Source organism: Protopterus annectens, chromosome 4.part0 (genome assembly GCF_019279795.1).
Source record: "Protopterus annectens isolate FY-2018-M chromosome 4.part0, PAN1.0, whole genome shotgun sequence".
NCBI classification, from domain to species: Eukaryota; Metazoa; Chordata; order Ceratodontiformes; family Protopteridae; genus Protopterus; species Protopterus annectens.
The window spans coordinates 564,689,503-564,714,557 of NC_056733.1; the positions used below are offsets into that span (position 1 = coordinate 564,689,503).

Sequence of the window (25,055 nt, forward strand, 5' to 3'; positions counted from 1 at the left end):
ACAGGAACAAGGACAAGGATTTTACTCCAGACTTTTCTTGGTCCCCAGAAAGGACAAAGCTTGGAGACCCATACTGGACCTATCTATTCTAAATACTTACCTGGATATTCCAAAATTCAAAATGTTGACACTACAGCAACTTCTTCCCATGCTGGGCAAGAAGGCTTGGCTTGTTACTTTGGACCTCAAAGAGGCATACCTGCATGTCCCAATCAGACAAAATTGCAGAAGATACCTCAGATTCATAGCTGGCACAATGCATTACCAATTCTCTGCACTGCCCTTTGGATTATCTACTGCGCCCAGGGTATTCACAAAATGCCTGGCACCAGTAATTGCATTTTGCAGACAGAAAGGAATTCAAATATATCCTTACTTGGACGACTGCCTTATACAAGCAGAGAGCAAGGACATTCTACTACAGCATCTGGCATTTGTAAAAAGATTACTTATGGGCCTAGGATACACAATAAACGAAAAGAAGTCAAAACTAGTGCCCTCACAAGAGATAATATTCCTGGGTGCAAGCTTAAATACAACTGCCCAGATGGCTTATCTCACGCCAGACAAGCAAAGACAACTGACTCGGTATTTTCAATTGATGGCAACAAAAACCCAACTCCCTGCAAGAAAAATTCTGCAGGCCTTGGGGTTCGTGGCTTCTTGCATACTTACTAATACCATATTCCAGACTGCATATGAGGCAGCTACAATGGTATCTAAAAAGTGTCTGGACTCAACACTGTCACAGCTTGGAAACAATAATACCACTCATTCCCTGCCTACAACAGGCGTTTCGATGGTGGGCACAGGCATGTCACCACAACAAGGGACAGCCTTTCACTTTACCCACAGCCAGGCAGACAATCACAACAGATGCATCAGATTACGCCTGGGTAGCACATATGGCACGAAAATGTATTCAGGGCAAGTGGACCACAGAACAAATGCATCTCCACATCAATCAAAAAGAGATGCTAGCTGTACAAAATGCCCTGACAGCCTTCAAGGACCATCTGCATCCAGGACAACTACTACTAAAGACGGACAACACCACAGTTATGTGGTACATAAACAAGCAAGGGGGCTCTCATTCCTACCCCCTATGCAGACAAGCCATGTCCTTGTGGAACACAGCACTGACCTATCAAGTTCATCTGCAAGCACAATTCCTGCCAGGAAAGAAAAATACTCTGGCAGATGACTTTAAGCAGAAACATCATGGACCCTCACAAATGGAAATTAAATCCACAAGTATTCAGCATGATAACACAAAAATGGGGGTGCCCAGACATAGATCCCTTTGCCTCCCCTCTGAACTGCCAACTACAGAAATTCTGCACAAGGACTTACCACACAAGCATGGAAAGGGGATGCTCTTTCATTCAGCTGGAAAACACTGAAAGTTTATGCCTTCCCACCACTGCCTCTTCTTTTAAAGGTACTCCTAAAAGCCAGACTAGAGAGACCAAAAATGATCCTGATTGCTCCAGACTGACCCCGCCAGCACTGGTACCCAATCTTAAAGAATTTGATTCAAGGCCCAGCATGGATTTTACCTCAAATTCCTCGTCTTCTGACTCAGCAAAACAATCAGATCCTGCACAGCCAGCTCAAAACCTTAAATCTGGCTGCATGGCAGATATAATAGCCAACCAACCAACACCACTCTCTAAAGCTGTTATGGATGTCATTTTGGAGGCCAGGACCAGGAAATCTTATTCAGAAAAGTGGAAGAGATTCTGCGCCTGGAACCAGGCTCAAGGCCTTGACCCTCTTGTTCCAAATATTCCTCAGATATTACAATACTTAACTGAGATGCTGGACAAAGGCCTTTCCTTTTCATCTATTAAGATCCACGCCTCTGCCATTTCAGCTCATTACAACACGGATCCTGCTATTTTTTCTCACCCATTACTAAGACAATACCTCAGAGGGGCTAAAAACATAAGACCGCCCCGGAGAGCACCAACACCAACTTGGGACCTCAACTTTGTTTTGGAAAAACTTACTTTACCATCTTTTCAGCCAGCCATTTCAGCAGAATTTAAATTTTTGTCATGGAAAACTGCTCTGCTGCTGGCAATAACTTCAGCGCGAAAAGAGTTACAGGCACTAATGGCAGTGGAACCTTTCATCATTTTTCATCAAGACAGGGTTTCCTTAAGAACAAACCCTACATTTATGCCAAAGGTGGATCCAGTGTGACTCTTAACCAAAATATTCATTTGCCAACATTTTATCCAAATCCCCAGAATAAAGGAGAGAGACTTCTTCACTCATTGGACATACACAGGCACTTACGTTTCTACTTGGACAAAACAAAAGCTTTCAGGAAAACTGAGCAACTGTTTGTATCATATGCTGCAGGATCACGGGAAAAGGCTATTTCAAAGCAGACCATTTCAAAGTGGCTAGGACACTGTATCCGTTTCTGCTACACACAACATTAGGCCTCATTCTACCAGGGCGACAGCCACTTCAGCGGCCTTTCTTAGAGGAGTACCAACCAAGGATATTTTGGAAGCTGCAACTTGGAGTTCAGTGCACACCTTTACCAAGCATTACCACTTATCTCTTTACTCCAAATCCAGAGCTGGCTTTGCCACTGGAGTTCTGCAGGGCCTCATAGCCACTCCAAATCCTTTATAGACCCAGCCACTCAACCTCAGCTTTGGCATTCAACCGAAGTGTAATGACTGCAGTAGTGAAACACAATGAACATAGTACAGTTTTGTACCTACCATAAATGTAGATGTTCGAGTGTATTCACTGCTGCAGTCCAGGTTACTCACCCTCCATCCCCACTTTCTTAGCTGGGACTTATCTATACCTTTCTATCCTATACAACCTATGTGGTGTATTTGCTTGTAGCTGAAGGTATTGTTTTTATTTTTTATGTTTTATTAGCAATATATATATATTGCCTACCTATTTGGGGGGCACCTGGTATCTGGGGCAAGAAAAACTGAAGAAAATGGCATCGGCTGCATCTTATATACCCCAGGTGCACTGACGTCAGGGAAGAAGCGACGGCAACCGACGCTGGACCAAGACTTTGGAACTCTGGCCGACTGCGGGGACCGCCTGACGGCAGGATAACCCAAGTGTAATGACTGCAGCAGTGAATACACTCAAACGTCTACATTTATGGTAGGTACAAAACTGTACTTTCCCCAGGTTCAGATAGGGGGGTATCCCAGTATCATCCAATTGGGGATGATACTGGGATACCCCTATCCCAGTATCATCCAATGGGTGATGATACTGGAATAGGGGTATCCCAGTATCATCCCCCATTGGATCCATGAGCCTCCCTTCTACTTCTCATGCAGTGATCTCACCCTCTCCATTCCAGCCCATGGTTTCATAGCCATCGAATCTAAGAGACCCAAGAGTGTTAACATTGGATCCAAAGACAACTACATCTCTGACTCTGAACACTTCCCTGACTTGTTCAGCTCTGATTACTTTGGACCAGGATGAGTCTTGGAGCCGAGGCATCAGCGCCAGGTCAGGGAGGGAGCTAGGTTCCACTCCGATGTTGTAGCAGCTGTCCTTGCCCCTTGGAGCTTCAATGTTAGACAGCTGTTGTCTGACTCCCACTTTGGGAAATGGATCTGGACAGGGTCACGGAGTGGTAGAATCGGGAGCTATGGTGTCTCCCAGACCTTCTGCCTTCGAGATAGTGGAGAGGGTTTTCTGTCATCCGAGAGATTTGACTACTGTGTCCTCTTTTGGATCCTACAGCTGTATACTCTTCGGGTCCGACCTCTTATCCTCTCAGGTGTATTCCATAGGGACAACCGGCCGCATCAAGCATCCAGACAGTCCCCATCAAAGACTTTTCTCTCTCTTCAGATATCTTTCCAGATCGTCCCACTGAAGGGGGTTCCCCAAAAGAGAACGTATAAGAGTAGACAGACTCCCCCCTTGGAGTCTTTCACCGAAGACACTGACTTCGATGAAGGGGGGGGGTCCCCCCATATCTCCACCAGATGATGTCTCCTTCAGACATTTTAGACATTCTCAGAATGAAGGGTGGATGGTCCTCTGTTACCTCCTCCCTGAAGGAGTCAGTCTTTTTTGGAAGCTTTTGGGTCTGGCCCATGTACGTATGTACGTCTTGGGTGACTCCCAGCAGATGAGATTTATAGATCTAGTCTCTCACTGGGCGTGGAAGGAACTGGATAGAATCTATTCCTCATCACCCTGATAAATTTCTTGCACCATGTAAAGACAGGCTACACTGGAGCAAGGGAGCCCTGTTGGTACTATGATTGTGGCAGAAGCCACAGAGAAGGAGCTGGCAGAGCACCACTGTCCATCCCCCTAACAGAGTCCGGGGCATTGGCAGATTTGGAAAGCATGTTTTTGCCTCTGTGACCTTTGCCTTATGGTCTCTGAATAACTTGGCACATTTCACAAGATTACAGTGGGATTTGACTAAGGAACTTTCCCTGTCCATTTAGGACTACAAGAAGTCTTCTTCCCAACTGGCCAAGCTTCTATCCATCTCTAATGCGTCCATGAGGCTAATTTCCCATGCTGTGGAAGGTACCTCATGTGCGGATGGTTCAGGCATAGATGTTAAACATGCCTGGATTTGCCTATGTAACTTTGCAGAGCCTTTCAAGTCTTCTTTCATCAATGCTTCTTTTGATGGGATATCTTTGGCCTTACAGTAAAGGAAATGCTTTTCCGGAGTGAACAGGATGGAAAGACCCTGTCTGCCATAAGGATATGCTTTTCTATCGCTCAATGATTCTTTTTCAGGAATTAGTGGAGGCAAGAAAATGTGGTTATACAAGTCTTACGGTCCTTTCCAGAATTCACTTGGGGATAACTCCCTCAAGGGCAGAGGAGGGAGTTCAAATGGAAGATGTCTTTGTGGCAGAGGAGGCCTGCAAAATCTGGGTTTCTGAGATTTCTTTTAGGATAAACCCTTCCAGCACACCTGAAAGGTTGCCTGATTGCTCAGCCCTGGGGATGGTTGGGGGTGTGTGCTTGTCTCTGCACCCAGATGCCTGGGCATCAATAACAAAAGACATTTGGATGTTAAAAATCATATTCAGAAGTTATGTGTCATTTCTCTGGATTCTCCCAACAAAAAGGAAAAGGCTCCCTGACCAAGCTCTCAACTTTTGCCAACAGAATTTGGAACGAAGTAAAAAAATTACTAAGGAAAAGACCCCAAATTATAGACACATTTTAAATGTTGGCACTATTATCGTAGAAATTCTCAAAATGGCTTCCAGTTTTAGAAGAAATTGAGCAAAACTTTGAGAAACATCAAGCCTTTCCCTACAAAATAGGGACAGTCCCAGATGCTCCACCCAGTCAGAGGGGAGGCAGCAGCTCAAGAAATTCAAAAGCTGCTAGACAAAGAGAGTCATCCAGGAGGTCTCACCAGACAAGAAAGGATTTGGAAGTTACTCAAGATTTTTTTAGTGCCAAAGAAAACCGGGGACCTGAGACCAATTCTGGATCTAAGTAAACTTAATCTGTGAAGAAATCAAAGTTTTGAATGGTCACGGTTCAGTCCATTCTGCCTTTTCTACACAAGGATGATTAGATGTGCTCCATCGATCTTCATGATGAGTACTATCACATCAAGATGAACAGATGATCCCAAAGATTACTGCATTTTCGCCTAGGGACCAATCATCATCAGTTCAGAGCCCTGCCCTTTGGTCTCACCTCAGCCCTCAGGGTATTTACCAAATTTATGGCAGTGGTGGAAGCTGACTTGAGACTGCTGGGATTCTGAGTGTTTCCATACCTAGGCGACTGACCCCTCACATGCCCAACCAGGCATCTCCTAGAAAAATCCAGGGACTACTTGCTCCAGTTATATCGATCACTAGGCATCTCGGTCAACATCTGCAGATCTCATCTTCAACCCGTTCAGAGCATGGAGTTCATAGTGGTTCATCTGAACACAGCAAGTCAGATAGCCTCTCTTCCACCACACCAGGTGGAGCAAATTATTGCACATCCTTATCCCCAGCCCGACTTGTTTTTCAGGCCATACGGTCAATGGCAGCTGCCATAGCCTTAGTTCCTATGGCGTGATTTTATATGCACATTCTTCAAATGACTCTAGCTATTCACTGATCATTTCTTTATTATCCCTTGTCCTGCCAGAATGAACTCAGTCGAGTATGCGAAGACCATCTATGTTGATGGATACAGTCGGACGAAGTTTTCCAAGGCAGTAGCTACAGTAACTATGAATGTCTTCCAACTGGAGTGGGGGTGGGGGCATGTCTTGGGACGGATGGTCCAAGGCACGTGGTACCCAGAAGAGACCAATTCACATGTCAATGTCTTATAGATGAGAGTGGGCCTCTTAGCATTGCAAGTCTTCTAAGACGTTCTTCCTGTTGGGGTGATTGCGATACAGACCGGCCACATGGCTGTGGTTTTTTACATCAGTAAACAGATGGAACCCAGTCTTACTCCCTTTGTTGAGAGGCAGTGAGAGTGTGGCAGTAAGTGATCTTCAACAGCTTTCTTATAGCAGCACACATACCGGGGAAATCTAGCATTCTAGCGGTCATACTCAGCAGGTCCATTCTGATATCTCATGAGAGAGATCTCAATCAATCAGTAGTGGAGAGGCTATTCTGTCGTTGGGGCCAAACTTGTGACCTCTCTGCATCTCCCCACAACAACTACAGCAAGTTATTTGCCCTTATCCCACCTCACGGGGAGTTACCAAGAGATGCTGTAGCCCAAGTCTGGCCCTTCAGTCTCCTTTATGTTTATCCCCAATATATCCAATTCCCAAATTCCTACAGAAAGTACTTCAGCTGAAGAGCACAGTTATCCTCATTACCCCCTTTTGGTCTTGTCAAGTGTGGTTCCCCTTCCTTTATTCTCACCTTCGCACTCCACCATGGATACTGGACTCCTGTCCAGAGCTGCTTTCTCAGCTGTCTGAGATGGATCATCTGGACATTCCAGACCTCAAGTTGTCTGCATGGTTTCTCCAATTCCACTCATAGCTAGACAGCCCAGGATGTTCATCGTGCATACAGCTGCAATAATCACAGAAGGGTTTTCTGCTGTCAGGCGGGTCCTCGGTCGACCGAATTCCAAAGTCTAGGTCCGGTGTCGGTTGTTGTCGCTTTCTTTCCTGACATCAGTGCGGCAGGGGTATATAAGACACAGCCAACGCCACATTCTTCAGTCTTTTTTGCCGCGCGGTGCCCGAAGCAGAAGCAGTTCGCAAGTGCCGGTCGGCCAGCTCCTGAAATTACGAATAATTGGAAACCGAAGTCTTCTTTAATGCTAAGTACCCCGTTGGGGAAACTTTTCTTGCCTCAGACCGATGTCAGACAAAGTTAACAATTGTATTTCTTGTGGGAAGCAAATACCGCATAAGGATTTCTATTCCCTCTGCATACCTTGTTTAGGCCCAGACCACGACATCTCGGCCTGTCGCTTTTGCTCTACTTTCAATAAACACACTATTAAGCGTCGGGCGGAGTTCGCCCAGCACTTTTTTGGTAAAGCCTTTGATTATAAAATGTCGTCTGATACTCCGACTACTGTTTTGTCCAAAAAACGCAAGGATAAAGACCGACACGCGAGGCCCGCAGTCTCCACCGACACCACGCCAAAACCGGCTACACGTGGTCCGGTTCTCAGCGAGGCGCCTACGCAGCCCCTGACTACCAACGACACTTCTTTGGCGGTGTCCTCTGTAACCGAGACCGCAAGTACCCCGGCCCATACCCAGACTACAACCACCGAAGCCACTGTGAGTGTTGAGCCTCCTAATGTGGATAGGTCCACTTCCACCCATGGTGTCTTTAGCCCCTCATCTTCCTTCTCCATTAAGGCCTTTACTAAGTCCAAATCAGCCATGCATCCCAAGAGGCCTGTTGCACAGGGGCCCATCTCCAGGACCCATGCCTAAAAAGCAGATGCTAAAAATGGCTGAGGATTTAATTACTCTTATCAGGGGTTCCCAGCCCCCTCCAGACAAGAGACCCAGAGTGGAGGAAGCTTCTCCCTCTTCTAACCAGGATTCCATTTTTTCAGAACATTCTGATGAAGAGGAACACTCGTACTCCCCTTTTGAAGATTCGGATGCTGTGCAGTCCATTCCTTCTGCATCTCCCCCAGAGGATTTTTCTTTTGGGGAAACCTTGCACACCTTGAGGGAACACTTCCATTGGGAAGGCCAGGATTTTTCTGATTCCAAGAAAAGACCTAGGGAATTTCTGTGGTTACCTCAGCACAGACCTCTGGCGATACCTCCTGTCTTGGACATACTTGATGATGTTTACTCGGAGGCTTGCCTAAATCCGGATTCCCTGCCTCCTGCCCCAGTCAAGCCTGATAGGTACTACAGAGTTCCTAACTCTCACCAATTTATTTACAAAAGCCATAATGCTGACCCTGAAACCATTTCTCAAGGCCCCAAGGGAATGAAGGCCTCTACTGCTAAGAATCTACTACCTTCCGAAAGAGAGTCTAGATCCTTCGAAAGGTGGGGAAAAAAGGTACCTTGGCCACCCTAGCCATGAGGGCCTTAAATTGTCAGTTCCATATGCTTAAATATCAGCAGTTTCTGTTATCACAACTAAGAAATAAAATGTCTCAACCTGAACAACCAGATTTGAAGGAGTTGCAGGATATGATGCATAGTGCAGAACAAGTGGGTAAACACACCTTACAATGTGGCTATGATGCCCTAGAGGCCTCAAGTAGAGCTGCTGTGACAGGATCAGTCATTCGTAGACATGCCTGGCTTAGGGAACAAACCTTGCCTGACCATGTTAAAGCTAAGCTACTAGATGCTCCTTTACAAAAGGATGTACTATTTGGTACTAATGCTGAGGAGATACTACGGAAAATGGAAGAAAAAGCTAAATCTATTCAAACTGTCAAAGCTTTTCTACAGGTTCAACCACCATGTTTTAGCAGAAATTGGCCTTCAAAGAACTGGTCCTTTCCAGCCACGGACAAGCCACAAAGAGGTAGATACAGGCGCACAAGGGGCAGAGGACAACCTCAAGGATCATATAGAGGCAGACAGTGGCAAACTCCAGCACCAAGAGATGGCGAGGACAGTGCACAGCAATACAGGAAACAAACCCAATGACTTCCCCCTTTTCATGCCAAGCAAGTCTCAGCTGACAGCACCCTTGGGAGGAAAGCTGGCATTATTTACAAGAAATTGGCATATTATCACAACAGACAAATGGATCCTGGACATTATAAACAGAGGCTACAGATTTAATTTTCACACTCTTCCAAAAATGAGAGGCATGCCAAACCTGCCACACAGTCAAAGGGCAGAGGCTCAAATACAAATTTCAAAGCTTATGGCCTTGAAAGCTATTCAAGAGGTACCTACTCACGAACAAGGTCAAGGTTTTTATTCCAGACTTTTTCTGGTACCAAGGAAAGGAACCGACTGGAGACCCATTTTGGACTTATCCATCCTAAACACATTTCTACTCGTACCAAAATTCAAGATGCTCACATTACAGCAGCTTCTTCCCATGCTGGGCAAGGAGTTTTGGCTGGTAACATTGGACCTCAAGGAGGCATACCTGCATGTCCCAATCAGACAAAGCTGCAGAAGATACCTCAGATTTCTTGCAGGTTCAATCCACTATCAATTCTCTGCATTGCCCTTTGGCTTATCTACTGCGCCCAGAGTATTCACGAAATGCCTGGCATCAGTAATTGCCAACTGCAGACTTCAAGGGATACAAATTTACCCTTATTTGGACGACTGCCTGATCCAAGCGGACAACAAGCACATACTTCTGGAACATCTGGCTTATGTAACGCGGTTATTGAATTCTCTGGGATACACAGTCAACAAGGAAAAATCCAGGCTAACACCATCTCAGAAAATAACTTTCCTGGGTGCCAACTTGGACACAAACACCCAGATGGCCTATCTTACGCCAGAAAAATAAGGGCAACTAACTCATTACTTCAAAATACTAGCAAATTGTACCAGGCTCACTGCAAGGAAAATCCTGCAGGCTCTGGGTTTCATGGCATCTTGCATTCTTCTAATCCCATGTGCAAAGTTGCATATGAGGAAACTTCAGTGGTACCTAAAAAGCCTATGGTCTCAACACAGCCACAGTTTGGAAACAGTAATACCAATAATTCCATGTTTGCAAAAGGAATTTCTATGGTGGGCCCGAGCATGTCAATCAAACACAGGTCTTCCATTCTGCAAGCCTCAAGCAAATCAAGTCATCACAACAAACGCCTCAGACTATGCCTGGGGGGGCGCACATGACAGACAGGTGCATTCAGGGCAAATGGTCCCAAAAGGAAAAGCACCTTCACATCATTCAAAAAGAAATGCTAGCAGTGATAAATGCAATTACAATTTTCAAGGACCTCCTGCATCCAGGGTAATTATTGATAAGAACAGACAACACCACAGTAATGTGGTACATAAACAAACAAGGTGGAACACATTCATACCCCCTGTGCAGGCTAGCCATGTCACTTTGGAACTTGGCTCTGGAATGGCAGATCGATCTTCAAGCACAGTACTTGCCAGGATTGGAAAACACGCTGGCAGACAATCTAAGCAGAAATATGACAGATCCACATGAATGGAAGTTGCATCCTCAAGTGTTTACAAAGATAATCCAGGCGTGGGGAAGACCAGACAAAGATCTCTTCGCCTCACACAGGAATCATCAGTTGAAAAAGTTCTGTTCAAGGACCTTTCATCCAAAGGCCTGGAGAGTGGACGCCCTTTCTTTCAGTTGGGCAGCATGGACAGTTTACGCTTTCCCACCTTTGCCTCTTCTGCCCAAGGTGCTCTTGAAAGCAAGAGCAGACAGACCGAAGATGATACTGATTGCTCCAGACTGGCCAAGACAACACTGGTACCCACTCCTGAGGAGCCTAACACATACACCTCCCTGGACCCTACCTCTAATGCCTCTTCTACTGACTCAGCACAGCTACAAAACTCTTCACAGTCAGCTGAAAACTCTAAAACTGGCTGCATGGAAAATTCCTTAACACCACAACAGACCCTACTCTCCAAAGAGGTGCAGGATGTCATTTTGGAGGCCAGAAGGCCATCTACTAGAAAGGCTTACTCCGCAAAATGGAAACGTTTTTGCGCTTGGAATGAGAAAAAAGGCCAGGATCCTAGAAAACTGAATTTGCCTCGGATATTACAGTATCTAGCTGAGCTGTTGAACAGTGGACTTTCATTCTCCTCCATCAAAATTCATGCCTCAGCCATTTCTGCAGAATACAACACTGATCCACCCTTATTATCTCACCCACTTTTAAGACAGTTCCTCAGAGGAGCTAAGAATATAAGACCTCCAAGGAAACCGCCATTACCAGCCTGGGATCTTAACTACATTCTAGAAAAATTAACATTACCTCCCTTTGAACCAGCTGCCTCAGCAGATTTGCAATATTTGTCCTGGAAAACAGCTTTCCTTCTGGCCATTACCTCAGCTCGTAGGGTTTCTGAACTACAAGCCCTCATGGCTGTGCAGCCCTTTCTCATCTTCCATCAGTACAGGGTTTCCCTATGAACCAACCCGTCATTTATGCCTAAGGTAGTATCCAGGGTAGCTTTAAATCAGGCCATACACTTACCTACCTTTTACCCCAATCCTCAAAACAAAGGGGAAAGGCTGCTACATTCCTTAGACATCCATAGACAGCTACATTACTATTTGGACAGAACACAGCCCTACAGGAAATCAGAACAACTTTTTGTGTCCTATGCTGTAGGAGCTCAAGGGAAGCCAATTTCCAATCAGACAATTTCAAAATGGATAGGCCATTGCATACGGTTTTGTTACTCCTTTCATGGCAAACCTGTTCCTACAGGCATCAGATCCCACTCCACAAGGGCCACAGCTACCTCTACAGCCTTCCTCAGAGGAGTCCCTACCAAAGATATTTTGGAGGCAGCCACTTGGAGTTCTGTGCATACCTTCACAAAACACTACCACCTGCCTTTATATTCCAACACTAGAGCAGGCTTTGCCACTGCTGTGTTGCAGGGCATTCTGGCTGTTCCCAGTTCCACTTAGTGCCTACCACCCTGTGCGTAGCTTTGGGATTCTACCCATCTGTGATTACTGCAGCTGTATGCACGATGAACATAGTACAGTTTTGTACCTACCATAAATGTAGATGTTCAAGTGCTAATACAGCTGCAGTACAGGTTTCCCTCCCTCCTTCCCCTCTTTGTAAAGGCCTAGTGGCTAACACCTTCTCATACAACCTGATTGGGTTATCGTTCTATGGTGTATTTGCTTGCAACTACTGATTTTTGATTATATTGCATTGCTTGACTATATATATGTATAATTTATGTATTGCCTTCCTTCTGGGGGCACCTGACATCTGGGGCAAGAAAGACTAAAGAATATGGTGTCGGCTGTGTCTTATATACCCCTGCCGCACAGACGTCAGGAAAGAAAGCGACAACAACAGACGCCGGACCTAGACTTTGGAATTCGGCCGACCGAGGACCCGCCTGACGGCAGAAAACCCTTCTGTGATTACTGCAGCTGTATTAGCACTCGAACATCTACATTTATGGTAGGTACAAAACTGTACTTTTTCCTCCCCAGTCTAACAAATACTTTTATCTTCCCACAAGGCCTCTACAAGGAGGATTTACAAAAGCAAATTAAAAATATTTTCTATTTGGGGTCTACAGAGTGAATTGGACCCCTTCACTTGCTCCTGTCTGTGTGGTCCTAGAATGTTTAACATCTATTTTTCAAGGAAGAGCTGTTTTTTGTACTGTCAAGGTAAAATTGGCCACCATATGTAATTTTCACTCCGGAATAAATGCTTCCTTATTAGAGTCTTCAAAGTTGTGCAAGGCTTTTCTAAAAGGTACTTTCTTGCTTAGACCCCCAGTGAAAGATGCATCACCCTCCCCAGGATTTGACAGTCATGCTGCAAGGGTTAACTTGGTGTAACCCTTTGAACCATCAGCTGAATCTAATTTAAAATTATCATGGTGGCCATTACATTCCAGGCTCTCTTCCAAATCTCCTTATTTTAGTTTTCACAGATGGAGTTAACTTCTGGACCAATCCATCCTTTTTACCTAAAGTAGCCTCCAAAACAAATATTAATTAAGCCATTAATTTGCCTGTTTACTTGGCTAACAAAGAAGAATACATGCTCCATCTTTTGGATGTACATAGACAACTGCATTTTTATCTCCACAGAACAAAAGATTTCAAGAAGTTGAAACAATTGTTTTTCCTTTTCTCCAAACAAATTGGACTCACCAGTTTCTAAAATGCACCCTGGCCAAATGGCTTACTGATTCATAGGTTCATAAGTAGGTACTAGGCTATCTGCCCAAGGGCATTTATAAGCCTAGCCAGAATGTGTCAGCTTTCGCTGCCCCATTGATTAATTAACTGAGCCTCTGTCAAGAAGAGCCAGTGAAGTGATCCCAGGGGTGTATTTTCTGTTACCCATCCACTCGTCAAGGTTTCTCTTGAAGAGTGTTAGTGAGGGTCTCTGTCTAATTTAGTTAAGAATTTTGTTACAAAGCATGGGGCGTCTCTGTGACAGGAATCTATCCCTCCAGCATGTTCTATTTATTGTTGTGGCGAGGTTTAGCTCACTAGAGCGAGTGGCTCGCAGTGACTTGGATTTCTTTAGGTGGAGCATGTCCATCTGTTCTGAGTTGGACATGACTTAGTCAGGCAGAGATCACCTCTGAGTAAGCGATATGCCACTGAGTACAGCTGGAGTTTTTTCAGTCGGGCTGCATAGGACATATGTTTGAGACCAGTAATCCTCTTGGTGAGGTATTTTTGTGGTCTTTCCAGCTGTTGGAAGTGTCTTGTGAGGTACATCCCAAACAGGGCATTGTACTCTCTGATGGGTCTGATGAGTGACGGGTAGAGGGGCGTTATAACCTCTTTATTTCTAGATGCGAGCCCTTTAGTAATTAGATGGGCTACATAGAAGGATTTCCTAACTACTTTGGCAATATGATTGTCAAAGGAGAGATTACTATCTACCTGGGTCCCCAGATCTCTTATTACCTCTTCTGTATTAAGGCGGCTGCCACCTATGTTGTAATTCATGGGTGTTTTGTTTTTTCCAAACGGGATGACTATGCATTTTTTGGCATTTAGCTTGAGACCATGACTTTGACACCAGGTGTCCGTCTCAGTAAGACCCGTTTGGAGAATGTCCGTGTCAGCCGGAGAGTCAATTATGGCTCCTAGTTTGCAGTCATCAGCGAATTTGGTTAGCCATAGTCCTCCTGTGTTTGCCTGTACTTCTGAGAAATGTATGCCAAACAGTAAGGGTCCCAGAACCGAGCCTTGTGGAACACCACTTGTGACTGGTTTAGAGTCTGACCTGGAGCCCGCTATTCTTATCGTGTGAGTTCTGTCTGTAAGCCAGTTAGCAACCCATCTTGTGATGGAGGGGTTTATGTTCAGGCTGGTGAGTTTTTCTGTAATTCCCGAGTGGGGAATGGTGTCAAAAGCCTTGGCGAGGTCAAGGTAGGCTGTGTGAACTACCTTCCCCTCATCTATGGCCTTGGTGACTGTGTTGAAGAAGTCAACCAGGTTTAGTAGGCATGATCTGCCCTTAACAAAGCCAAACTGGGTCGAGTCAAGTGCTTGGAGGTTCCCAATGTCTTTATTAATGAGTTCCATGATGATGCGCTCCATAGCCTTGCAGACCAGGCTAGTCAAGCTTATGGGGCAATAGTTACCAGGGTCAGTTGTGTGGCCCCTCCTTTGTGAAGCGGAATAACCGTTGCTGTGTGCCAATCTATGGGCATGTAGCCTGTGGAGAAGCTGAGATTGAACAGTGTGTTTAGGTGGGGGGTTAGTTCGTTCTGTAGTTCGTGCAAGACGCAGCCTGGGACACCATCTGGCCCCACTGACTCTGCACTTTTGGCTTTTGAAAGGGCTGTTTTCACCTGTGCATCTGTGATTTCTGGGACACTACACTTTTCCGGTATTGTTGTGGACCCTTTTGGGGGTGAGAGGGGGGGGGTGAAGCTTGCACTGAATCTATCTGCCAGGATGTTGGCAATATCAGTGGGTTCAGTATATTTTGTGCTATTTTGCACTAGCTCAGAGCATATCTGCAAGTTGCCACTTAGATTCTTGACATAGCTAAAGAAGGCTTTGTGGTTATCTGTAGAATCCTTGGCTATTTGTCTTTTGAAGTTAGCCTTGGAGGATTTTATGAGGGACCTTAGTTTCTTACTGATACTGATCAGGGATGTCTTTCCTTCTTGGGATTTGCTTTTTTTCTGAACTAGTTTCCTCCTTCTATTGTATACTCTGTTTATGGCAGAGGTCCACCAGACTGGTTTCTTTCTCTTAGGGGAGTGAGTCTTGGCTTTGCTAGGGATGGCACAATCCGTGCTTCCTTGTAGGTGCTCATAGAGTGCATTTGTAAAGGTTCCTGCATCTTGGACACTGTTATCCTTTAACGTGGGAGCTGTGAAAGTTACCACCTCTGTCTTAATAAGGTGAAGTTTGCTATAGAAAAGTTTTTCACTATGGTTTCCTTGGTTGGAGGTGGTGGTGTGGGTGTGGTGATCGAGTGATTAGTTTATGGTCTGATCTAACCAGTGACTGGTTGACTTCTGGTGTGGAACGCATGTCACCCATGTTGGTGATGACCAGTTCCAATTTGTTTGCATCTCTGGTAGGGGAGTTTACCAGCTGATCCAGGGCATTTGAGTTGATAAATTCCAGGAAGCGCTGGACCTGGGAGTTTGTACTTGAATAGTTTTCCCAGTTAACAGTAGGGTAATTGAAATCACCCAATATAAGGGTGTTCGGTAGGACCTTCATGTTTTCTAGTGTCTCCAGAAAGGCGGAGTGGTGGTCCTGGGTCATGGAGGGTGATCTGTAGCAGGCCACAATTTGCATTGCAGATTTGCCTGATGTTAGTTGTACATGGATGATCTCGGAGGTATCATGCTGCGCCACTAACCTTGAGGTGTAGGTATCCTTGATGATTATGGACACACACCCTTCTTTTGTGTTTCGGTCCATGTTCTGTGGCTGAAATGTGTGGTATGTGTTGTAGCCCGGTAGTGCTGGGGTGCTCTGTGGAGCCTTGAACCAGGTTTCAGTTAGTGCACAGATGTCGACGTTCTCCATACTGAGGAGTGCTTTGAGTGCGTGCATTTTGAGATTTAAACTCCTCGCGTTGAGTAGTATAACCCTCACTTTTTTATTTGTGCTGTTTGGTGGGTTTGACTTTTGAGCCTTGCCTAAAAAAGCACGATGGTGGCAGCAAGAGCCTGGCCAGTATTCGAAAGCCTAGGGGTGACAGGTGTAAAGCTGTCTCTTGCGAAGCAACAAGGCCTGTCAAGCATGTCATCCCAGGCTGACAGACACTGGATCCCCTCTGAATGACACCAGAAGATTTTTTTGTTGAAATTGATTGTTTTCTTTATACTGCGGTATCATTCTTGGTGAGGGCAGGATGCTACTCAGGCTCAGGGTCATTCCGCCTGGGCTACATGATCAGAGAGCTCTTCCATGTCTCTTTTCATGTAGTCCAGGGAGGTACGTTTCTGGTCACTCACACCAACATGAACAATGACAGTGTCATATTTGTACTTGTTCTGGAGTGACCTGAGTGCTTGTGTTATGTGGCGGATTATGGCTCCCGACAGGCAGCTAACAGTAACCTTCTCCTTGTGCATTTCCTTTGTTTACAGTCAGAAAGGTCTGTACCTATCCAGGCCTTCTAAAGCACATTCCACCAGGTCCATGGCTACCTCTTCAGTCTAACTTCTGTTGATAACATTTGTGCAGCAGCTACCTGCTCTTTTGCTCATTACAAATTGGATTTGACTTCAAGGAGCAGAGCTACCTTTGGTTCTGCAGTACTCCAGAATATCTTTCCATGAGGGCCACCCAAGGTCCACGTAGTTGGGGATTCTGTCCCAATTGTTGAGGAATGAATGAAAAGGACAACAGCAGGTACTCAAGTTAGGTACTCACCATAACTGTGTCTGTGTTGTCCATTTTCATTCTTCCTCAACTCCTGCCCTCGTTCCTCCTTCCAATCATCTCCTGGAGTGACGTTGTGGTTATTGTAGAACTTCTGTTTTAGGTTTGAGCCCCATTTCTGTTGCTACTATTTGCACTGTGACTATGCTAAGGATTAATTACTCCTAGGGCTTGTAAGGCAGCTAACTCAATCTGAGAAGTAGCAAGTTGACCAGGGCATTATGGGTAGAGGGAGAAGTTCAAGAGTTGGATCTGAAAGTCTTGTAAATGTGGCCAAGTTGGATCCAAGGTCGGATCTGAGACCCTATTTGAGGAAGAATGAAAATGGACAACATAGATGCATAGTTAATTTACTAGAAAATGGAAATCAATATCTAAACCATCTGTATGGAAGAACTGAATGTTGCAACACAGATAAAAGAACTGGAAGTGGGATCTTTAGAAAAGGATATGAGCAAATTATATACATAAAATGGAAATTGTGGGAACAGTACATATGCAGAATGTTGTGGAGCAGGAGTGAGGTTTAAGGGGAAGGCAAGAATTGATCAATTTATGTAATGTTGAATTGATGATAAATATACAAAAGAATGTATGCGATGTAAAATGTTTGTGGCTGGAAAATACGCTAATATGGTTTGTTTTCTTTTGTATAATTGTGATTTCCCTATGTGATAATTCAGTGAAGGTGTTATAAATAAAAAATAAGAAAACAGACCTACTGTCATCAGATAATTAAATATAGGATGTGTGCCTAGGAGATGAACACCTAGAGTTTTGTTATCTGTATTGTAGCTTCTTTTTGTGTAGTCTAATGTGAATGTACTGAAGAGTTATAGTTTTAAGTTCTGTTTGCCAGTTAACTTATACTTTTTGTTAACATGTAACTTAACATGTAACATTAACATGCAATGTGACATATAAAAAACTTGGTTTGTCACGATTATACTGATTGTATTTTTTTTTTACTTTGTACGTTAATTCTGTATGGAAGTTGCATTCACTTTTTAGGCTGAATGCATTTTATGTTCACATAGTCTGTGTGAAAATGGCAATGCTGGGTTCATGCTATTACAGAGCTGAATTATACAGTCAAAATAAAAAAAATCTTATGCTTTATGGTGTTTTTTTGCTGTAAAACAGGAGTGAGTGTTTTGTTTTTGTATTTGCCTTTGCCTTCACTTTTTGTGTGTCAACGAACTAAAGTGTATTCAGCTGTACAAGCAGTAAACCAGGAAGTTGCTTTAAATGGTAAGCACTTGCTGTATCATTCTTGCAACAAGGATAACTGCAAAACTTGTATTTGAAAATGCATCTGAAAAAGTTGTAAATAAAACCTCTTTAGTTAGATTGCAAAGCTTATTATTTGTAATACTTTGAAAAGTTGGTTTCCCGATGACAGCAACAAAAGATTGTTTTTAGTCTGTATCATTGACCCATTATGTATGTGTCATTAGTATGGTGAGTGAGGTGGATGTCTAAAGAATTGGCATGTGATTAGTTTTCTTCTCTTTGTGTGTTTTGGCATTGTGTTTTTAAAGATGTACCTTTTTATAAGTCACATTTTATTGTGGTAATTATATTCTTGAAACTAGACTCATGAAATGCAGTGTTATTGTAGTCAGCAACATTTGCCAACAAACTTGCCCTTGTGTCTGTGACAGAGAATGTAGAACTTGTACTGAAAAACATTTCAAGGCATGGCAGTGACAGCCAGGATACTGATCAACCAGACTATGACAGTGTGGCTTCTGATGACGACCTAGATCTTGAGCCTTCAGTGAAGTCGGACAGAACAAAGGTACAGTTTAAAATTAAAATTTGTAGCTTATTTGTGTGTCTTGCCTTGAATAAATATGGAGGTGACATATTAACAGCCAGAGATTCGTAAGTATAAATTTTGGTATATAAATAGATATCCATTTTACAAATATCAGTTAGTTGAAGGGGGTCATCTACACAGATTTGCTTTTTTTTTCTTTAATCTAATTACTGTTGTGTTTTATGCCTTTATAGCTAAATTGTGAAGGCTTATAAAGTTGGGTCCTGTACTAATTATTATGTCCTTGCTGTGTAGATCTGTTGTGCTTGTGGTGTGTTGCTTGTTTCCTGTAGTGGTTCTACCTTAAAAGTACTGATGTGAAATCGTTCAAAGGTCTTGTTCTGAAGTCATCCTCGGAACCAAATCACTTGCCTCAGCAGCTTGCCTTCTGAAAGATATGATGTTAAAGCACGTATTCTCACTTTAATGCTCTTAGATGACTGATCTATTTTTAAGAGTGGGGACCAAAGAAAAAATAGTTTTCTTGCTTAAGATGATGCGATGATATAAAAATGTGATTTACTTAAATGGAGGTCTGAGAGTGTCTTGTAGGCATGTAAGGTAGTAATGAAGCTGTTCCTAGAAAGAAAAAAAAACATGACTTTTAGTTTGCAATTTCACAGCATTATCAATGTACATAGCTTCTACCGAAGGTTGCATAGTACTATGTAAGAAAACAAAATTGTTTCTTTTGCAGTTATGATGAGAAATCCTAGTAGGTACAAACTATTCCTTTGCTAGTTGTACTAGAAACTGTTGGATTGAGTGGCACATATTGTCCATTGCGTTACCTAATCCATGCTTTAAGAGGTGGTGTAAGCAGTTTGCAGTTGTTGTTGTTTTCCTTTCGGCTTTTCCCGCTTAGGGGTTGCCACAGCGGAACTCTGGTCCGCTAATGATTGGCAGTAGATTTTCACAAACGCCGAGGTGCCAGCTCGACGTTCAACCTTCAACAAAGCCACGCCCATTTACGCATGTCTTTCGAATGCCCACCCAGCCGTGGGGAGGACATGCAGACTCCACACAGAAGGCACTTCCCGCATTCCAGCCGAGATTCGAACGGGAGAAACTCTTGCTGTGAGGCAGCAACGCTACCGCTGCACCACCGCGATGTAAGCAGTTTGCAGTAATGGAGTAAATTATTTTGTCTCATGACTGGATGTTGCCTAAAGTTAATAGTTCTATCTAGATAAATGCTTAAAGGAACTCTTTTAATGTATATGAATATTGGAAAACTGTTTCTTTATTGCTTCATAAATTTAAAAAGTTCACAGATAGTACTTGGTACTATCCGAGTTGGAACTACAGCAATACTATCAAATACAATTGTTTAGAAATTTGGTTTGTGTATAGAAATAGCAAGTCTTTATCATTAAGCTTAAAAATAATGGTGGTGCTGCTTTTGTTGAGACATTTTTTTTTTTTTTTTACTAAATCAGCAGCACAAGCTTCACTAAGATCCTTTGTAATCATTTTGCATACTTTCCCACTCTTCATATGCTGTCTCATTCCTGAACTCCAGAAACAGCATACATTTATGTAGTGGCAACTTTGAACTCTGAAAATAGCAAATACTGTTCTTTTGTCTTTAGTCGCTATCAGTCATCCACTGTGTACTCCTTCCTTGACATCTCCTTATCTTGTTTTTGCATGGCACATCAGTTAGATAACCAGTAACCTGGTTCAATGCATTTCATTTTTAGTTTTAGTACAGCTAAGTTGTAATAGCTTTTCCTCCTTGAAAGTCAGTTTTCTTTAACATATTCTGCCACTTTTTGCACACACTTCTTGCTTTGCCCAGCCACTGTGGCCATACTAATCCCCTTTCATCTTCATCCTTCAAATTACATACTACTGTATGCTACTACCACTTCCCGTCACCTGTGCCATCCTTGTTTTTACAAAACTGCCAGAAGTTCATCTCTCTTAATACGACATTATATTGCTTGGAATCAGACTCTAGCAAGCCACCACCTGCCAACTCCTAAACATATGAAATCTCTCATCTCTACACTGTTATAAGGACTGACCCAAGTATCATTGTATTTTGCTTTACTTTTTAAACCAAAATAAGCCTAAGGTTCATGCAGCATCTTTACCATTGTCTGCACTGTCTGGCTCTCAGAAAGTTAAATGAAGATCGTCCTAACCTTGGGTCTCCTGATTCTTCCACTTTTACCCTCCCCAGCTGGTGGTATGTAGTGCCACCTACTGTCGTCACCTTTAGATGCTTCCAATACAGTGCAGGTGGTCTAAACATCAAACATATCAGTGCCAAAAGCATGTACAGTAAAGTGAATTTTATGGAGGCCTTTGTCCAGCTTTTATAGTCCTGATAAATTTGTCACTTAAAGTTTGCTCAACGAATATATCAGGAGCAGTGAAGTTAGCCTCCCAAATTATATTATATTCAAGTAGAATTGGAAGCATAAAATAGCCCAGAGCATCACCATTTTGTCAAACAAATGTGCACTGTTTTCTATTAGGGTACTGAGTACTCTACATTAAGAATTGGGTATAACAGCAGTAAATGGCCCTCTCTGATACATCAAGGTGATTAGTGTTTGTCTCCTCTTGAAAAAAGTGTGTCTTATGGAGCATACACTGACATATTTAGTGGAGAAAAATAAGTCCGAGTTCCCTAAGCCTGCATATGTGGTTAGTCAAGGAACAGGGATAAGGGTATTATAATTTCATGACAGATTCCTTTGTACACCATTTGGAATTTCTAGATGCCCAGATCACCCCTAAACAAGATTAATCAACACTTGATAGCCAGATGTAGAACACCCTGTGTGTTCCTTTTTTAAACAGTCTTGTTAACATGACATTTTTAAAGGTGACCTTGGTACACTTATACAATGGAAATGTTATAATTTTCATGCAGTACACATACATTTTCAACAGTTTACATTTACTCCATTACATTGCTCAACCCTTGCCTTCCCTTAAACATCACTCCTCCTGAACATTATTCTGCATGTATTCTTCCCACAAATTCCATATTTCTATGAAATTTGCTCCTTCCCTTTTCTAAAGATCCCACCTCCAATTATTTTATTTCCATTGCAATATCCATTACTTCAGTTACAGTTGGCTTCGATATCGATTTCCATTCTCTAAGAATTGCTTTTTTGGCTGTCGATTGCATTTATGCTCCTCCAATATTTCATAGTTTTGTTTAGGGAATTTTTAAAATCTATCAACTTGTTTCACTCCCAAAAAAAAACAGGTTCCCAATTACTTTTGTCTTTCCCATCGCACCTCCAGCATTTGCTATAGAAAAATTCTGTGAAGTCTGCTTGAGTATAAAAATACCTATAGAAACATCTACATGCAAAATTCTAAACCTTTTGGACTTTTATGCATATTTGAGAGCCATACAAGTGTCCTCTCCTTTTTCCTCTCCAAGCTGCTTTTTCTGTCTTCCTAATCTTTTTAAACTCCTCTAATGTATGTAGTTACCATACAACATTTTGTATGCCGTACTAATTAACCTCTTTTTTAATGGCAGTTACTGTTCTAGACTCCATTATAAACTACCAGAGTTGGTCTTTCACTTACCACTCTTGTCTCTTTCTCTTTGCCTACACTCTAATAGTGTTTTTATAGCCTTCTGTTTTTGTTGTGTATATGAGCCTTAACTTTATAGCTTGAAAGTATCCCTTCAAGTCAGGCAATCCTAAACCATCTGGTTCTGTGGAAAGAATCTATGCATCCCACTTAAACTTGTCCTCTTCCCAAATAAATTAATTCATCTAATTATTATTATCCAAAACTTCTCCTTTGGTTGATTAAAGCATGCTAAAATATGCCTGACCTGTACATAAAACTGAAGGGACTAAAAGTATTTTCACTCCTTGTAGCTTTCTATCCATATCCATAATAAAGAGCTTCCACCTCTGTGTGCCTTTTGAACATAATAGCTATCCAAACACCTTAGCTGAAATTCTCATTAAACCTAATACCTTTCTACTGGGGAACTTAAGCCATCTGTCAATAAACTGGCAGATGTCCTTCATGGATGCATCTGCAGTCATAACAACTGGGTTGTCCTGTCGTCAGGCAGCCCTGCAGTCGGCCGGATTCCAAAGTCCGGGTCCGGCTTCGGCTGATGTCGCACTTCACCCGACGTCATCTCTGCTGGCCTCCGGGTATAAAGGCATCAGCCGACGCCATTTTCTCCAGTCTTTCTTGCCGCGTGGCACCCGAAGCAGAAGCTGTTCGCAAGTGCCGGTCGGTCGGATCCAGAGATTTCTACTACCGAATACTACTTCGAAGACTTCTAAAAGCTAAGTACCCCGTTGGGGACTCTTTCTTGCCTCAGCCGATGTCAGAAAAAGTCAATAACTGTTTAACTTGTGGGAAACAAATACCTCATAAAGATTTCCACTCTTACTGTTTGCCTTGTTTAGGCCCAGACCACGACGTAGCAGCCTGTTCGGCCTGTGCTTCCTTCAACCGACGAACGCTTAGGCGTCGGTCGGAGTTTGCTGAACAGTTTTTCGGTTCAGAATTTGCGTACATTATGCCGTCGGATCCTCCGACTACCCAAATTGTTAAGAAACGCAAAGAAAAAGACCGACACTCGCGGTCCACGGTTTCGGCCGAAACCATGGCGAAGCAAACCGCGAGTGTCTCGGTTTCGGCCGAAACCGAGAAAACTGATCAAAGCACAGCTGAATCTTTGACTACTTCTGAGGTTCCTGCTACCTTACTTGAATCGGCCTCTGAAATTTTTCCTACTACAGTGGCTTCTAGTGAATTATCAGACACCATCCCTTTGGATGTCTCTACCCCAGCACGTGGTGCTGCTAGGCCTCCTGCAGCCATGTCCATTAAGGCCTTTGCCAGGGCTAAAGCAGCCAAGTCTACTAAATCAGTGCCTGTTAAACCCCCCTCAACCAGGCCTACTTCTAGTTCACAAATGCTTACTCTGGCAGAAGATTTAATATCCTTAATCAGGGGATCTCAATCTCACCCAGACAGGGCCTCTCAGCCCCCAGAGAAGAGACCTAGGGCAGAGCCCCCCGAGCCTGTGTCCTCTGGTGATTCTGCGGATGACTCAGATATTACAGACCAGCCAGAGGCTCCTTTCTCCAATTATGAAGACTCAGATGCTGAAGAATCCATTCCAGCTGCTTCTCCACCAGAAGAATTCTCCTTTGGGGAAACCTTACATGCCATGCGAGAACAATTCCAATGGCAGCAACAGGATTTCTCTGATTCCAGAAAAGACTTAGGACTTTTCTGCACCTTCCACAACACAGGCCCTTAGCTATACCTCCTGTCCTCTCTGTTGTGGACGATGCCTTTAATGATGTCTGCTCTGCACCAGATTCCTTACCTCCAGCCCCTGCCAAACCAGACAGATTTTACAGGGTACCAGACACGCATCATCACCTTTACAAGGCCCCACTTGCAGACCCGAAACTATATCCCAAGGGCCTAAGGCAGTAGCCTCGACCACAGCAAAAACCCTATTCCTTCTGAAAGGGAAGCCAGGTCTTTAGACAGATGGGGCAAAAAGTTTATACCTCAGCTACTCTCTCAGCTAGAGCTTTAAACTGTCAGTTTCACATGATACAATACCAAGAGTTTATGCTGGATCAGTTAACTAAAAAACTATCCTCTGATGACTCTATAGATAAGAAATATGTATTAGAAATGGTAAATAACATACAACAGGTTAGTAACCATTCCTTAAAATGTGGCTATGATGCACTGGAGGCTTCATTTAGATCAGCCATGACTGGCACAGTGATAAGAAGACATGCATGGCTGAAGGAACAAGTCTTACCGGATCATGTTAAAGCTAAGTTATTAGATGCTCCTATGGATAAGACCAGTTTGTTTGGTACACCTGCCCAGCAGGTAATGAAGAAAATGGAAGAAAAGGCAAAATCTGTTCAAACGGTTAAAGATTTCTTGCAGGTTCAGCCCCAAGGTTTAGCAGGAACTGGCCTGCCAAAAATTGGTCCTTTCCTGATTCCACAAGATCCCAAAGGGGCAGGAATAGACGTTCCAGAGGCAGAAACCAATCCAGAGGAGGTGCCTACAGAGGACGACAGTGGCAAGGTAATAACAGAGGCACAGACTCAGCCACTACCACTACAACAGCACAATCACAGTGACTTAACTCTACATCCGCCTACCAGGGAACAAATAGCAGCTCCATTAGGCGGAAAATTAACCTTATTTTCGAAAAACTGGCACTACAT

At 43.5% G+C, this 25,055-nt stretch overlaps 1 protein-coding gene across 7 annotated transcripts in view; it reads left to right on the forward strand.

Moving 5' to 3' along the window:
* The window catches only part of GIT2 (GIT ArfGAP 2), a 1,410,467-nt gene that overhangs the window by 891,075 nt on the left and 494,337 nt on the right, over positions 1–25,055 (forward strand). For all 7 annotated transcript variants that reach the window (XM_044068490.1, XM_044068492.1, XM_044068493.1 and 4 more), the window contains one exon: positions 18,677–18,813. In XM_044068490.1, coding sequence (XP_043924425.1) covers positions 18,677–18,813 — 137 coding nt within the window. The remainder of the gene's footprint in view (positions 1–18,676; positions 18,814–25,055) is intronic.